Below are 17,325 nucleotides of genomic sequence, written 5' to 3' on the forward strand. Positions count from 1 at the left end.
CCAGTTTGGCCTGCAACTCCCGCCCATGGTTCTTTTCCCCTTTCTCGGGATGCAGGCTTCCGACAGTCTCCGCAGCTGTGACTTAAAGTAATTCCAGGCCTCCTCCACATTTAAATCCACTAATTCCTCCGTCCAATCCACTTCCCTAACTAATTTCCTTAACTCTTTAAAATTAGCCCTCGAGAAGTCAAAAACCCATGTGCTGAGGTTTACTGCCCACACATACTTTCAGGTCACTTTTCAGTAGGCAGTTCCATCAGCCATGCATGCATGTGCAGTATGACATTCCTTAGTGTTACACTTCACAATTTAAGCAAGGAGAGCCTGTACCTGAGGCTACTGCACGTACACAGTAGGCGATTTTCAAAGCTTATAACTTGGTTACACCACAGGCACATATCCTGTAGGGATATATTACTGACCAGGATGGTCATAGTGACTGTGAAATGATCAGGGAGTTGCGAGGCTATTAAAATAAAATCATTAATAATGGGGGATTTCAACTACCGCATATTGACTGGGTATAGGTCACCTCAGGATAGGATGCAGAGACGAAGTTGCTTGATACCTTAAATGACTGCTTCTTGGAGCAGCTAGTCCTGGAATCCACAAGAGGAGAGGCAATTCTTGATTTAGTCCTAAGTGGAGCATAGGATCTGGGCCAAGAGGTGAATATAGCTGGACTGCTTGGTAATAGTGACCATAAAATAATTAAATTTAACATCTCTGTGAAGGGGAAAAACACCACAGCAAGCCAACACTGTAGCATTTAATTTCAGACAGGGGGACTACACAAAAAGGAGGAAATTAGTTAAACAGAAATTAAAAGGTACAGTGCCAAAAGTAAAATCTCTGCAAGCTGCATGAAAACTTTTTGAAGACACCATAATAGAGGATCAACTTAAATGTATACTCTGAATTAAAAAAACATAGTAAGAGAACCAAAGAAGTGCCACTGTGGCCAAACAACAAAGTAAAAAAGCAGCAAGAGACAAAAAGACATGCTTTAAAAAGTGGAAGTTAAATCCGAAGAGGGAAAATAGGAAGGAGCATAAACTCTGGCAAATGAAGTGTCAAAATATAATTAGGAAGGCCAAAAAAGAATTTGAAGAACAGCTAGCCAAAGACTCAAAGTAATAGCAATTTTTTTTTTTTTTAAGTACATCAGAAGCAGGAAACCTGCCAAACAACCAGTGGGGCCTCTGGATGATCAAGATGCTAAAGAGCACTCAAGGATGATAAGGCCACTGTCGAGAAACTAAATGAATTATTTGTATTGGTCTTCACAGCTGAGGATGTGAGGGAGATTCTCAAAAGTGAGCCATTCGTTTTAGGTGACATATCTGAGGAACTGTCCCAGACTGAGGTGTCATGAGAGGTGGTTTTGGAACAAACTGTTAAACTAAACAGTATTAAGCCACCAGGACCAAATGGGATTCAACCAAGAGTTCTGAAGGAATCAAATGTGAAATTGCAGAACTAGTAACTGTAGTTTGTAACCTATCATTTAAATCAGCTTCTGTACCAAATGAGTGGAGGATAGCTACTGTGAAACCAATTTTTAAGAAAGGCTCCAGCGGTGATACTGGCACTTACAGGCTGGTACGCCTGATTGCAGAACCAGGCAAACTGGCTGAAATTATCGTAAAGAACAAAACTGTCAGACACAAAGATGAATATAATTTGATATGGAAGAGTCAACCTGGTTTTTGTAAAGGGAAATCATGCCTCACCAATCTACTAGAATTCTTTGAGGGGTTCAACAAGCATGTGGAGGGGATCCAGTGCATGCGGTGGTCTTAAATTTTCAGAAAGCCTTTGACAAGGTCCCTCACCAAAGGCTCTTAAGCAAAGCAAGTTGTCATGGGATAAGAAGGAAGGTACCCTCATGGATTGGTAAATGGTTAAAAGATAGGAAACAAAGGGTAGCAATAAATGGTCAGTTCTCAGAATGGAGAGAGGTAAACAGTGGGGTCCCCAAAGGGTCTGTACTGGGACGAGTGCTATTCAACATATTCATAAATGATCTGGAAAAGGGGGTAAACAGTGAGGTGGCAAAATTTGCAGATGATAAAAAACTACTCAAGATAGTTAAGTCCCAAGCAGACAGCGAAGAGTTACAAAAGGATCTCACAAAACTGGGTGACTGGGCACCAAAATGGCAGATGACATTTGATGTTTTTAAATGCAAAGTAATGCACATTGGAAAACACAATCCATATTATACATATAAAATGATGGGGTCTAAATTAGCTGTTACCACTCAAGAAAGAGATCTTGGAGTCATTGTGGATAGTTCTCTGAAAACGGCAGTGGCAGTTTAAAAAAAGCTAACAGAATGTTGGGAATCATTAAGAGGGGGATAGATAATAAGACAGAAAATATCATATTGCCTCTATATAAATCCATAGCATGCCGACATCTTGAATACTGGGTGCAGATGTGGTCGCCGCATCTCAAAAAGGATATATTGGAATTGGAAAAGGTTCAGAAAAGGGTAACAAAAATGATTAGAGGTATGGAGCATCTGCCATATGAGGAGAGATTAATAAGACTGGGACTTTTCAGTTTGGAAACTGTTATGTAAAGCCTCCGTTCAAATGCAATTGTAAAATCTGTAACTTGTGTCATTAAGTTCTGCAATCTTTTTGCAGACTTTGTAACTTCAGTGATTGTTAGCATAGCCTTTGAAGTTTTGTAACCTTTGCAAGCTCTGCAACCTTTTCAAGTTACCACTTGTATGAACTTCCAAGCTTTGTAATATCCCATCATAAAAACAAAGAGAGTGTGAACAAGGGAGTGTGGGGGGAAGATAAGGGAATGTATGTGGGACTGGGCGGAAAGGAATTGCAAGGAGAAGAGAGCCTGGAAGACAGGAGACAGGTGTGCCTGATGAAGGTAATCCTGGGGTGCTGTAAAGAAAAGAGGCATGAAAGGGAATGCTTCTCGGTGACGGACACAGAAGAAAAACTCAGTGTATGTGACAGGAGCGCCCAGTTCCAAAATAAAAGGAAGCAGCCACGCACACAAGTTTCTGCTCCTTGACTTGCTCAGCAACCTGGATTCGTGACCGCAGGCAGACACACCAGATCTACCATGCTTTGGCTTTTCAGCCTCCATGCTGTTTCCAGTAACTCTCCGCCTGTGTAAGTGTGTGGGTGCATGAGAGTATGAATGCAGTGAATATGTGCATGTATGAATAAGCTCCATCTCTTCTCTATCTGACCTAACAGCGGCATTGTAATAAAACTAATAGTAGTGTGACCCTGGGTTGGTTCTTAGGGGAACAGAGGTAACAGAAACGAGATGATTAAGGGGGATATGATAGAAGTCTATAAAATCATGATTGGTGTGGAGAAAGAAAATAAGGAAGTGGTATTTACTCCTTCTAATAACAAGAAATTAAAAGGCTGTAGGTTTAAAACAAATAAAAGGAAGTATTTCCTCACACAGTCAACTTGTAGAACGCCTTACCAGAGGCTGCTGTGAAGGCCAAGACTATAACAGGATTCAAAAAAAGAATTAGGTAGGTCCAACAATGGCTATTAGCCAGAACAGGCAAGGATGGTGCCTCTAGCTTCTGTTTTCCAGAAGCTGGGAATGGGCAACAGGGAATGGATCACTTGATGATTACCTGTTCTGTTCATTCCCTCTGGGGTACCTGGCATTGACCACTGTCGGAAGACAGGATACTGGGCTAGATGAACCTTTGGCCTGACCCATTATGGTCGTTCTTATGTTATGTTCCACTGAAATATTCAGATACTTTTCTACAATGAGGGCTAGGTGCCAAATTTTAAGTTTTAGTACTTGATGTCTTCTTCCTTTCTCTTATTACCAAAAAAAAAAAAAAAAAAAATGGATGAACTGGCTTTTACTCAAACGTTTAACAAAACATTTAAACTTCAGGCACAGACCAAACTCAATACTTGACCATTTCAGAGACATATCAGCAACTACAATGGGTTCTGAGAAGGGGAATGCTTACACTACCTTAACTATAGCTGTCACGTCCTGCTCCCATTGTGCAAAAAAGCATATACACTTTATCTAACAATATCAAATTTACCAACAAATTTACTACAACAAAACAAAATCCCCAGCAGCATTCAAGAAAAAAAAATACACAACTCAGCCAGCCTGCCACCTACAAAAAAAATAATTCTTTCCAACCCCTCCTCATTCAGGGCAGCATACCCTCAGCCTTCTCCAAAAATCTACAAAATATGTCTTTGCAGATTACCCAAAAGATACAAAGTGAGGGTATTTCAAACCAAGCAGCCTTAGAAGGAAGATGAAGCAGTTGTTCAAGGTTCCCAACACATTCTTCTGTCTCTTGCACAAGGACTAGTCGCAGTCATATTCCTTGCATTCCAAGCTTAAAAACTGGGGAGCTAGAACTACCAGCCACCCCAAAGGCAGAGAATGGGGTCAGGCCCCCTCTTCCGAACTTGTACTAGCCAACATTGTTGACTAGCTGTGAAGAATGCATGCCACACTTTTCACATCTTCTCATTCACACTGGGGAGTTCCCAAGGCACAATGCCTCTCTGAGATGTTGCTGGGGTTGTGTGACTATGCAGCACCTTCAAGACAGGCCAGAGTCTTAAAGGCATGGTTTGAATCCAAAGAACGCTATACACTAGCCTCTAGGTGAACACAGTCTGTTAATGCACTGCTAAGAGATCCACATTCAAATCCTGGATTAATTCAGGAATAAGAAGAGCCATGTGATCTCCTGTAGGTCCCCATCTGTACACATCCCTAAGTCATTCAATCTGGCACAAATAGCAATCTCTGCTCCTGGAAGAAACAGGGTTCGAAGAGAAGAAGCAGTTACAGATGAAGGCTGAGGGACACCATCACTGATACATGAAAGTGTGTGTGGCACTGGCCCATAGGATTCCTGGCTCATGTCATAGCTATATCCCCTTCCATAAGACCAAAAGTTAAATTGTACTAAGCTTTGTATATCATATATGTTTTCTGAAAATGCTGTTACACTTCAATAACACTACACAATGAAACAGGAAAGGCCGTTCCTAGTTAAGGTAAAAGTGATGCTAGTCACTAGGGACTCAATCCAGCAAAGTACTTCATTGCACACTTAATTTAAGCAAAAGCTTGACTGTTTTGCTGGATCAGGACCTGAAAAAACAGTTTCAAAAACAGTACAGAGTATACCGCTAGGCTTGTTCTTAATCATTAGTAAGATACTTTTTGTTTAGCATCATTACAAGTGTCATATTACCCGAAGTATTACAGATACTAAGTAGATCTTTGAGAAGCATCATGACTCTTAGTTGACAGGACAGTTCTGTTTTACAAGTTTATATACAGCATTCTGAAGTACCTCTAAACAACCTTCAAGGCAGATAAGATGCAATAATGCAGAATCATGCCAGATATATTGTCCTCTGCAGGGTATTCCTAGGGAAGACCTTCCCTATCTCTGCTCTGTTTTCTAGTTTTGCTTAGGGTACTGTAATCACACTAGCCTTGCCCACCAAAACTGGGCTATTTCATCATTGTCTCTCAGAAAACAAAGCCTGGAATAAAGCAAATCCTGGAACAGCATCACAAAAGAGGAGTTATGACACTCTAGATAAAACGACACTGTAATGGTCTCTTCTAAGCAGAACATTAGAGTCCAAATCATTTTATTGTGGACACCTCACCCACTCACTAGCCCTCTTTCCTAGCACATTGCTGCTAAACATTTCATATTCCATAAAGGTTCATCTCAATCATCGTCCCTTAGATATCTGTAAAGTTTGAGCACATTCCTAAAACAAATGTCATTAGATCCTGCTTTCCATTTTTATTTCCTTAGGCCTTTATCTTTTCAGTAATTGGAACAAAGGCACTGCCATTCCAGATCGGACAAATGGAATATCTAGTCTGTAGCTTGTCACTGACAGTGACCAATATGAGAGGTGTAAAAAAAAGGTGCCTATAAATGGGCAACTGTAGTACCAACACCTTCCCAAAGGGGAAGTTTATACTTAACCCTAGGTAGGCCCTGAAGACACCTGCCTATCATGCTGACCAATACTGCCATATTGTTTCCTTGTACTCCCTGTATGTTGCTCTGTCTGCACCTGTGGTCTCTTGTCTTCGATTGTAAGCTCTCGGGGCAGGGGACAACTTTTTATTATGTATTTGTACAGAACCTAGCACAACTGGGTCCTGATCCATGACTGGGGATCGTTGGTGCTACAGTAACACAAACAATTAAATACTAATAATTAAGTATGAAGGTTGATATGCTATTATAACAGACACTCCTGGATCCTCAGTCCTTTTTAGTCAAGACACTTTTATTTAAGAGCCTAAATATGAACATAAGGACCTCATTTTTGGTATTTTTTTAAATCTTCATTTTGGCTTGCTTGCTTGCGCTCTTTACTCCCTGGTGGATCAGCCAACCCACATTCCATTCGACAAACTTCCTGTTTTTTATTGGCTTTTTGTTTTTTGACTTCCATCCTGGCCCTCCTAATTTCCATTTTACATTTCATCTGTTAAACCAGGGGTTCTCAAATGGGGGGGTCGTGATCCCTCAGGGGGTCGCAAAGTTATTACATGTAGAGTTGCGAGCTGTCAGCCTCCAACCCAGACTCCAGCATTTACAATAGTGTTAAATATTTTTTAAGTGTTTTTAATTTATACGGGGGGGTCACATTCAGAGGCTTACTGTGTGAAAGGGATCATCAATACAAAACTTTGAGAATCCCTGTGTTAAACCTTGTTCCTTTCTATTGGAATCACTTGGGCTGAATGCCCACTTATTGGAAGATATACTTGAGTCCTTGACACTTAAGGATCCCCTCCCCCTCCCCCTCCCCTGGATTCAAGCTGTCTTTTTTTCCTTTGTTTATAATTCTGAATACTTTTTGTGACTGATAACTTTTGCTAAAATAACCTCCATGTTGAGTCTAAGAATTTTAGTTTCATAACCTGAGTCCTTTCAGTCCTGATCCAGCAAAGCACTTTAGCATATGTTTAACTTTAAAGTAAACTTTAGAATCACCCTTTAGTTTGATGGGTCTATATTAGTTTTTACTATAGCCTCTCTCAAACGAATTGTTTTAATTATGACCCTTATGAGCTACAATTGCAAGAGAGACCAGCTAGTGTCCACAAACACAACACTGAAGCATGTGTAGTTTAACTCTCATGTATCCCTCTTTACCTGTATTCACGCTCCTGGAGTATTTCAACAGGATCCAATCCTTGTGGCTTCTGGATGGGGCTGATACGGTTCTGTTTTTGCTGCAGCTGAACAATAGGTGAAGGCTGTCCAGGTGTTGGCTGTGGTACAGAAGGACCAGGCATGGCTGCAGAAGGCTGAGCTGCAGGAGGGGCAGGTGAAGGCCTTCCACTAGGAGGTGGAACAGCAAGCTTTTGTGGTGTACTGGCAACATTCATATCTGGGCCTTGACCTGCAAAACAAGTAACGTGGCCATGTGAAAAACAGAGCAGCTTTATTTTGAACACAAAAATCTGCAGCTAGGCACCAAAGATAAACTTTCAGAGTTAACAAAAATACACACTGAGATAGGTTTCACTTCCCACAGAGGAAGAATATACTGTAGTGGACATTACAGAAAGTAATCCAAAAACAGCAATTGCAACTGACAATTTATTAAGGCTATATTTTCATTTCGTCTTTGGGGTTTTTTTAAGTGTAGAGTTTGTATCAGCAAGAGATTTCTAGCACTGGGTAGATCTAGGCAGAGGATCAAACTCTGCTCTCTTATGTGGGCACTATCTCCATGTCAATTATGAAAATACACCCAGGAGCAGAATTTGGCTAGCACCAAGAGCAAGCTTCTTTCCACAGCTCTGCCAGAAAAAATGTCAGCAGTATTCACTTTATTAAGACATCCACTTTTATATACTTTACAATAATTTAATATACACCTCTACCCCGATATAACGCGGTCCTCAGGAGACAAAAAAATCTCACCGCATTATAGGTGTGACCGCGTTATATCAAACTTGCTTTGCCCTCCCCCCAGTTCCTTGTTCCCTGACCGCCCCCTCCAGAGACCCCCTCATCCCTAATCACCCCCAGGATCCCACCCCCTATCCCCTGACTGCTCTGACCCCTATCCACCCCTCCCTGCCACCTGACAGGCACTCACCAGCAGCGGCGGGAAGCGGAGCAGCCCGGCCCCAGTCCACTCCACCCTGCCAGCTTCCAGCCACAACGCTCAGCCTTCCGCTGTAGGTGAGCGCAGGGAGGTTGGGGAAAGAACGCCCCCATACTCACTTGTGGTGGGAAGTGGAGTGCTGCAGCTGGGAGCTGGCAGAGTGGAGCGGGCTGGGGCCGGGCTGCTCTGCTTCCGTCGCTGCTGGTGAGTGCGGGAGGGATCCCTTCCCCCAAGCCCCCTCCCGCAAGCGACACGGCTGGGGCCGGGGCAAGGGAAGCAGAGTGGGCTGCTCCCAGCCCCCTGCTAATCCCCTGGGCCACTCTGAGACTGCAGGGCCCCCAAAAGTGCCCTCCCACAGCTCCTGCCCCCCAGATTCTGCCCCGACCGCCCCCAAGACCCTCTGTCCCTTATCAAACCCCTCAACCTTGGCCTGGCTGACACCCTTAACATGCTGCTCAGAGCACAGTGTCAGAGCTTTACCATGTTGTATACGAACCCGTGTTCTATTGGGTCGTGTTATATTGGGTTAGAGGTGTACTTGTAAAATTACATTTAAAAAAAAACCACACACTACCCCAGATTAAGATAGTAATATAAGTAAATAAATATTTCAAGTATTGGGTGCTTGATTTTTCTTCTAAACTGCAGCACTCTCCTCATTTCAAAAGTTTAATGCATCACTTAACATGAAAGTAGCATCCAATAGAGACAGATAGGAAAGTGCTGCAGTTTATGGCCCTCTGTGCATGGACGAGTAGTTACTGATTTGACGGAGATGTGGGAGAGAGACATTGAAAACAACAGATATCTGCAACAATAAAGCTGTATTTTTTGAAGGGGTGCGGGGGTTGGCATGTAATAATTCAATTGATGAAACACAATCTCAGAATCTGTCCTCAATCCCAGGATCAGTTTACTTCAGATCCAGGACCCGAAACCCATCTGGAGAAGATGGCTCATCTTCGGAGCTCAGTTTGTTGGAGCACTCAAAGGAACATAATGCTGCAACTGACCAGACAGCAGTATTTTGTCTCTTTTTTAAAGAGAGCGATAAGTGTCATCTGACGACATTTCTTTTTAGGATAGTGAACCATCATTTAGTCCCGATTTCCTCCAAGATGTAATTCCCTTTAAGTACTGACACAGAATAAGGAGCTTTTTAATAGGAGAAATCTGTACCATACCAGTGTCTGCATTAAAAAAAAAAAAAAAAATTTAATCTTTGAACAAAAATGTTCCAGACAGAGGAACATTTACTATTAAACTGATATTCTTCATTCACCTATCACCTTACTTCTTTTGCTCCATTTTCAAGTAGGTGGGGACAAAAAAAACCCCAACAATAGTTTTTAAATGTATTCCCAGATCATCAGATTATAAAGCAGGTTATCTAGCAGAACAATGTAACATTGTTCTCTAATCCTTGAAGACTAACTTGTACTTTAAAATTTAGTACATTTTTTTAAAAAGCCGAATTTTACCCATTGCGTGAAAACGTTTGTTTACAGTAGCCAGAAAAATGGTCTGAACAGCTTTCTGCAATTAAGCATGCTCAGACTGTAACTACCTGTTTATTAGGTTTTATGCTTGTCCCTCAAACAGCTTATATATTTCATTCTGATTGTAGAGAGAAGCTTCATGTTCAGGTCGCCTAACAGCAACAATAATTTCATCCGCCCAAGTCATTCACAGTCTGATCATTTGTAGGACACTCCTTGATATTTGTGTGTGAGGCAAAGTAAAGGTTACACTATTTCTTCTGTATGCCTTTTTACCTCCCCACTTCCTTTCCTGTCCCTACTCCCAAAGCCCTGCCAACACAATTTAACCTTAACTGTGTAGTACAAAATTATTGTTGTACTCTCTTCTACCTTCTGCCCAAGATTTAGGGGTCATGGCAGCTGCATGTCCTGGCACTCCTGAAGCAGGTCCTGGCCCAGTTGGGGGACCAGGAATTGAATGCACCCCAATACCTGCAACTCAACAGAGGAAAGAAACGTATTAAAATACACGGCATTTCTATGCATTCAGAAATCACGCCACTTTCTGCCAAACAAGTCTATATATGCAAATACAGTTTGGGGCATTAAATACAGATTTAAGTGGATTCTGCTGTGTGAAATATAAATGTAATGAAGTGCATTTAAATCAAATCTACTAAAAAAAGACTAGAAGACAAAGCCATGTGCACTGAAATAAAGTGACCAGCAGTGTTATTAAAACTGTTATTAACAAGAAAAAGAGAATCATTTTAACCCCCAATTTTTAACTACAGAAAAGTGATTTGGGATCAATTTTACGTGACTAGCACATAAGGCAAACACAAACATATTTCATCCACAGATAGTTCATAGAAATCTTTAACTTTAAAAAATTTGCATATTTTGAAATCTGTTCTTGCTGATTATTCCCTGCTTAAAATCATAATCCTCTGTTTGGTAGATACTATGACGTCACCAACAGAGGATAACTTCTTAATGTGGGTAATAAACAGCAGGAGGAGATTAACTGTTAAAAACAAAGATTAAGTTTTCATAGCCCCTAGTAACAGAGAGACACACAAAAGTAATAGATAAATGATACCTAAAACTGTCTCTAAATAATTTTGGTATTTTCTTTTTCATAAGGCATCATCAAGTCGTAAGGGCTTCTAAACCCAAAAAGTGATGTACAGCTAAAAATACATACAGGTCACTTCCTTAGGGATACAGCTATTATGAAAAAAATGCACATAAACTTGGATGGATAAACTTTTTTTCCAGGGGATGAGGATGGGAAGGGTGGTGATAATGGACCATCACCACACAGTGTTTCTGTATGTGAATTACACACAAAACAAAAGGATCCACACCCCCAAGCTTGAGGAGTTTTAAGCAAAGACCTGTTCAGAAAATGCAAAGGGTTTTTCTGCAGTAAGTGTGTTTAAAAGTTCACAGTTTAAGAAACAAAAAGCATGCTTCTGTCTAAAAAGTGTTTACCTACTATGTTGCTTGTAACATCTAAGATCACTATGACAGAAAAAAAGAAAAAAATGTTTATATTTTTCAGTTTACTTAGGTCATTTCTCAATACTCTTAATATAGTCAGTTTCACTGTTTCCCTTACAGAGTCAATTTCTCCTGTTTTTTTGTTGTCAGTAAGGGTAGAATATAAGCACTTAAAAGAGAATAGCAAAAATGTGATTATTTTTTAACACCACAAAAAAGGTAGAGGGTACCCAGGGCAGCTGAAGTATATAAAAATACTTTTGTCTCCGCTTTTTTTTTTTTTTTAATGAACTAGATTTTAAGTTTACAGTGTATTTTTAATGCAGTGGTTTTATGCCACTCTTAGTCCAACTTATATAAAGCTGAAGCTCGTTGTTCATACTGAGGCCACAATCTGGCCCTCACATGCATGCACGCACCACCACCGATCCTGATAGTTTTGCATTGGTATAACTGATGGCAGAATATGACCCACGCTTCATAGCCCACATGTACTTACCAGGTAGTCTGCTGTAGTTAGCAGGAGCCTGTTGTTGTTGAATCCCAGGCAACGTCCTCTTCCCTTGAACAGCAAGTTGCAGGTTTTCAGGTAAAGGCTGGCCTCTAGCTAACATTTTGTAAGCTAGAATCTGAGCCCGGAGCTGGTGCAGCTGGACAGGGCTAAAAGGTGAAGGACCCCTGTTGGGCTGGCTCATGACCTGTGGATCTCCTGGTATCATGGGTCCTGGTTGACTTGGTGGCATGTGGGGTGGAGTTGGGCCCCCTCCAGATATTGGGCTGGACACATGTTCTGGTGCTCCCAAAGGAGATGGGTGAGGAGACATATAACCTGGAATAGTTAGGAGGATCACAAATTTACTTTCCCAATTAACTAAGTCTTATGAGCCACAGAACTTCTGTTACCTTTATGAATACCCAAATCATACACATTTTCTCATTAGGTATTGTAGTGATATTTTTTGTGAAGATAGAAATGGAGATCTGGAGTTCCTTGGGACAACTAGAAGGCTACCAGAACTTAATCTTGCACCAGATATCATGGCTCTTTTAAAATAATAACCCCCCATGTTTTTTGGCTAAGCCATCTAAAACCAAACTGTCCATCTTAAACACAGTGCCTCCAAACAGGATGGGAACTCTGACCACCATGATGGGGCACTGGCTCACGGAAGAGGTGGGGGAAATTTTCATCTGGAAGATTTTTGAAGCTTGCCTACTATACAGTTTATGCAGATTGCACAATGTTTATTTATTTTGATGTATACATATCTCCCCTGAAAAGAAGCACTTGCCCATTACTCTAGGCATTCCTTGACAATATCTTCAAAATAAAGCTATAAAAACAGACAGTTTGTAAGTCACCCTTCAGTAATTAGGTACAATTGTGCCACCTTATGCTGATTAATGGCTAAAGTTTGGAATCACAGAATATCAGGGTTGGAAGGTACCTCAGAAGATCATCTAGGCCAATGCCCTACTCAAAGCAGGACTAATCCCCAGACAGATTTTTGCCCCAGATCCCTAAATGGCCCCCTCAAGGATTGATCTCACAACCTTAGGTTTAGCAAGCCAACGCTCAAACCACTGAGCTATCCCTCCCCAATATTGACTAAATACTCAATATTGTTCACTATCTGGACATGGGAGAAATTGTAAGACCCATTTCTGAACAAAAACTTTTTTTTGAAAAAGCCAATTGAGGTGTTGGTGCTCTGTGAAAGATCTGGCAGAAAAAGCACCGGGTTAGGGAAAAGGGGTAGAACTTGTGTATTCTAGTCCCACCTCTGACTTTATCAGTGTGAATTTTGATTGCACTGTCCAAATATTATTTATTTACATCTCAGATCATCTCTGCTAAGTGGAAAAGTACCACTAAACCCCAGCCTTCCCATATGTAAAACAATGAGTGGCAGAGTTTGCTTGATTTCATGGGAGTGAGGCACTTACCCTGCTTATGCACTTTTGAAAATCCCACTGGGCTCCTATCTGCATCTTTAGGCACCTAAATACCTTTCAAAATCTGGCCCACGATGACCAGAAACAATTTGCTGATTCTCTAACTACCATTAATACTTGGTGTTATAGGGTGCATTGCATATGGGCTGGAATCCCTGGGGCTAAGCCAGCCCAGATTACAAAATGCCACCTGAGAGGAATCATGTGATTCCAATATAAAATAATATAAAAGGCAGCAGAAAGCTACCGGGGAGAGGGTAGAGAGACTGTTAGAAGCAAGCAGTCTGGCAGTGAGTTGGGGAAGCTCAGGATAGGCGGCTAGTGGAAGAAGCAGCTCTGAGGGGCAAGGCTGGCACTTGCAGAGCCCTAGCCAGGTAAAACCTGTGACTGGAATTAAAGAAGGGAAAATGAGCAGTGTGTTTGTTTTGAACTCCTGAGTTCTATTTTTGACAAACTCTCTTGCCACCCTGAGGAGAACTGGTGAAGAGTGAATCAAAAGATTTGAGCTTAGAAGGTCACTGGAGACAGTTCTTAAAGGGACCTGGATGAAAGGGAAGTAAAGATGGGATGACCCCAGGTTGGGGTGCTCAGGAGGTAGTAAGTAGTCAAACTGCTAGACTTCCTTCCTTTAATAAATTGGTTACCTATAAATGCAAACCAGGTTTTGCTAAACTCATTTTTTCCCTTACATATTAGCACATTTAAAGAACACAAGACATTTAAAATGCTGGTATTGTACATTTTAATTGAATTCCAAATTTCTATCCAAATGCAGCTTGACACAAACCCTGAGGAAAAAAATATTCTAGTAAATAAAAAGCTTCCTTCACCATTTAAAAATGTAAAAACTAAGACTCTGAATAAATGCTTATTAAACTTTGTTTAAATAACTGCATATGGCTGTAGAGTATCCTGCTGCTTATCAAAAAGAAGTAACAAATATAATGTTAAGGCTATGGTTGGTTGCAAATCAAGCTCTTTTAATGGTTATACCGACCAATGAGAATAAACCATTCTTTAGGAAACTCACTAAAGTACAAATGTGCAAAACAAGATTTAAAAAAATCAATGATTTCCTGCTTGCCGATCTAAATTGTCAATTTAAAATCAATGCACCTTACCTGTATCCAAATAACAATAATGTAGTAATACAAAGAAATGTAATAGTCCAGAGAGACAGACTTTGAGGAAAGTCTGGATGAACTGAATACACAGCTTATCTAGATTACAAGTAAAAGAAAGATACAACAGATATCTGCAGATATGTGAAAGGTGCCAATACCGAAGGAAGGAAAGAATTCAGTATGGGCTGAGGCTGTTTCTACACTGAGTTCTTTCTTAAAGTTTCCCATTGTCATTCTAATATCTGTGAAACTCCACTAGTTGTAGCAATGGTGGGCACATTAGTGTACATTGGCCTAGGCATTGTTACCACTGTATCACCAACATAACATGGTGAGGGAAATGCTTCTGAGCCATGATGGGAGGGCTAGCGTCAATGGCCATCTCTGATGGAACTGCATCAGTGCTACAGCAATGGCAGACTTTTACAAAAAAAAAGCTCACTGTAGACAAGGCTTGGGAAAAAGAGGGTGTTGATCTAGGAGTAATATGATTAACTTCAAATAAAGGGTTAACTTAGAATGAGTAACACTTCACCCACCACTGAAATGCAGCCACCATGGGGTAGAAAACAGGTGTTTCACAATGCATAGCAATACTACCTAACAGCTTAGAACATGTGATGAAGAACTAAAGTTAAAAAGAGAATTTTTGGTCAGCAACATATAAAAGTTTTCCCAGCTGGAATGTGGTCAGGATACTGGTGCTAACACTGACTCTTACGAAACTGCTGAAGGACAGGGGTAGAAGTGCGTGAGTCATTCAAAACTACGACTGAAAAAATATACTGTAGGGGATAATCTTACACTGGGAGGCAGATGGATAATGTGACCTAATCGCTCTTTTCCTATCTCTATGTCAGAGATAAAAGGGTCACAAAAGAAAAATGTAGCTAATTTAAGAACATTAGGGCTGGCGAATATCAGTATTTTCTGAAGTGCAGGTAACTTGGTGAATTGTGTAAGTTGTTCTAAATCTACCCAAATTTAGGTTAACAAAAAGACCAGCACATTCTATGTAGTGACTAAAAATGTAGATAAGTCCCAGCACCTTAAAAACCCTTTGGTGTTTGTGACCTAGGCGATCCTCTGCTGGCAGCAAACAGGGGCTAAACAGTTACAAATCTATTCCCAGGAACTTCCTTAGGCATGCCCAGACGGGCATGTTTCCCCTGCGATCACCATCTTCATGGCATTTCACTGAAGGGGGCCATATGTGGTCCCAGCCAAAAGCTAAGAACTCGCTGGTTGTCGTGGCTATTGTGGTATGTACAGAAAACATTTGAAGAGTTATGTAATGTAAAATATTGTTAGAAACCTGCTGGAGGTGGGCATCAAAGCTAACTCAATCAAGAGAGGGAACACCTGACCTCTTCCAACCCCTCCAGCCAAGCGTTCACAGTCTAGACAATGTATAATCTTGGACCTTTATAAAGCACAAAAGATAACAAGACCAAGATCTTAAATTGTGGAAAAGTCAAGGCGAACTGAAGTTAACAAAACACCTTCGTTATGAAGGACACATGGTGGTGTCCTTTAAGAAGATGATACTCTGCCAGCATGAGTGTCATGAAAAGTGGATCTCTGCTCTCTTGAGTGTATAAGCACTGTATGGAGTGACTATCGGTTGAGAAATACCTTATTAGACAGGAAAGGAACTTGTTAATAAGTATAGGCTCTACACTGCATTTTGTATTTATCTGCAACCATATGTTTCCAATCCTTATACTTCTATTTTCATCTTAAGATCTGTCAAATAAACTCCTGTTTGGGTTTACGATAAACATGACTAAGTGCTGTATGCTAAGGAGAGTGTTGAACTGAGGTGAAGCTAGTGAACTGGGGGGCACTCCTTCCATGGAGGCAGCAAATCTGTGTGCTGAGTGGGTGTCCAGAAAATGAGGGGCTGGGCACTCCAGCATAATGAAGTGGGATGTACAAACAAGTGGAAGGGAAATGTGCCCCAGGGCAAAAGCAGAACTCTAAGGGAAAACTACCTCCGTAAAACTTAGCCACAGGTTCTCTCTGCTCTGATCCAAGGACTCACTTAGGGAGCCTAAGGGCTGGGGTATGCAAACTGCTAGCCTGCACAGGGAAAGAGAGGGGCTTGCAGAGTCTGGAGTGGGGTCCTTATATTGCCAGCAGCTGACATCTTTGGACAAGTTCCTTGCAGTATGCAGAGACAAGGCTCCCTTGCATTATAAGCAGACAGTAGTGATTCACCTTGTATACCTTGGGTAATGTCAAAAGTGTCACAGTGCTTAAGTTTGCACTTGAGTTATTTAATCAGCTGTGAGCAGGGCACTTGAGAAATATTCTCTTCTACTGGCCTAGCTTTCACTGACACCAGGATAATTTTGCATATTGTGTTCAAAATCCAAGGCATGCATAGTTTGTGTGTTTCAGCCCATTCTTAAGCCTTTTGATTTCTCTTCTATCAAAAAACCACAACTATTTGAGTCCTCTGGTTGTCTTCAGGTTTCCCCAACTCCTGAGGGAGAAGGGATGGAGAAGAGGTAGGATTGGGATGACTTAATTTTGATTCTTCACGTATCTCTGCTTAGCAGTTTAACAATCTGCAGCAAAATCCAGTGCATCTAATGCTAATATGAATACTGTCTGCTTACATTAACATACTGTGCTGAATGTTGTTGCTAATGCAGTCTAAATTCAGTTAAATGTTGCTGTTTATATAATTTCATTTAATATGAAGCAAGAGAAATTTATTTTCCCTGTTATATTAATAAGTTAAATAGAACAAAAACAAAGCTACTGAGATTAAACAGAAGCATCATGTAATCACAGTAAATTCAAACCTTCAAGAGCAAATCAGTCATTTGAGATACTAAGGCCTGGTCTACACTAGTCTGTTATTTCGGAATTAGCCGAGTTAATTAGAAAAAAAAAATGATTCCGTCCATATGACCAAACTGGCTTTTTCGATTTAAAGGGCTCTTTAAATCGATTTCTGTACTCCACCTTGGCAAGTGGAGTAGCGCTTAAGTCAAGATCACAATCCCAAGTTAAACGTATTGTGGACGCAATTCAACGTTATTGGCCTCCGGGAGCTATCCCAGAATGCTCCCTTGTGACCACTCTGGA

At 41.0% G+C, this 17,325-nt stretch overlaps 1 protein-coding gene across 3 annotated transcripts in view; it reads right to left on the reverse strand.

Annotated features, from left to right (window-relative positions):
* SMARCA2 (SWI/SNF related, matrix associated, actin dependent regulator of chromatin, subfamily a, member 2) overlaps positions 1-17,325 on the reverse strand; it is a 195,619-nt gene that overhangs the window by 146,375 nt on the left and 31,919 nt on the right. For 2 of the 3 annotated variants that reach the window (XM_050944256.1, XM_050944257.1), the window contains exons 4-6: positions 11,646-11,975; positions 10,031-10,138; positions 7,196-7,445 (exon numbers count right to left, since the gene is read on the reverse strand). In XM_050944256.1, the coding sequence (XP_050800213.1) occupies positions 7,196-7,445; positions 10,031-10,138; positions 11,646-11,975 (688 nt within the window). The remainder of the gene's footprint in view (positions 1-7,195; positions 7,446-10,030; positions 10,139-11,645; positions 11,976-17,325) is intronic. The other variant, XM_050944258.1, reaches the window with a different exon arrangement.

The sequence above is a fragment of the Gopherus flavomarginatus genome, chromosome 3, assembly GCF_025201925.1.
Source record: "Gopherus flavomarginatus isolate rGopFla2 chromosome 3, rGopFla2.mat.asm, whole genome shotgun sequence".
NCBI lineage: Eukaryota > Metazoa > Chordata > Testudines > Testudinidae > Gopherus > Gopherus flavomarginatus.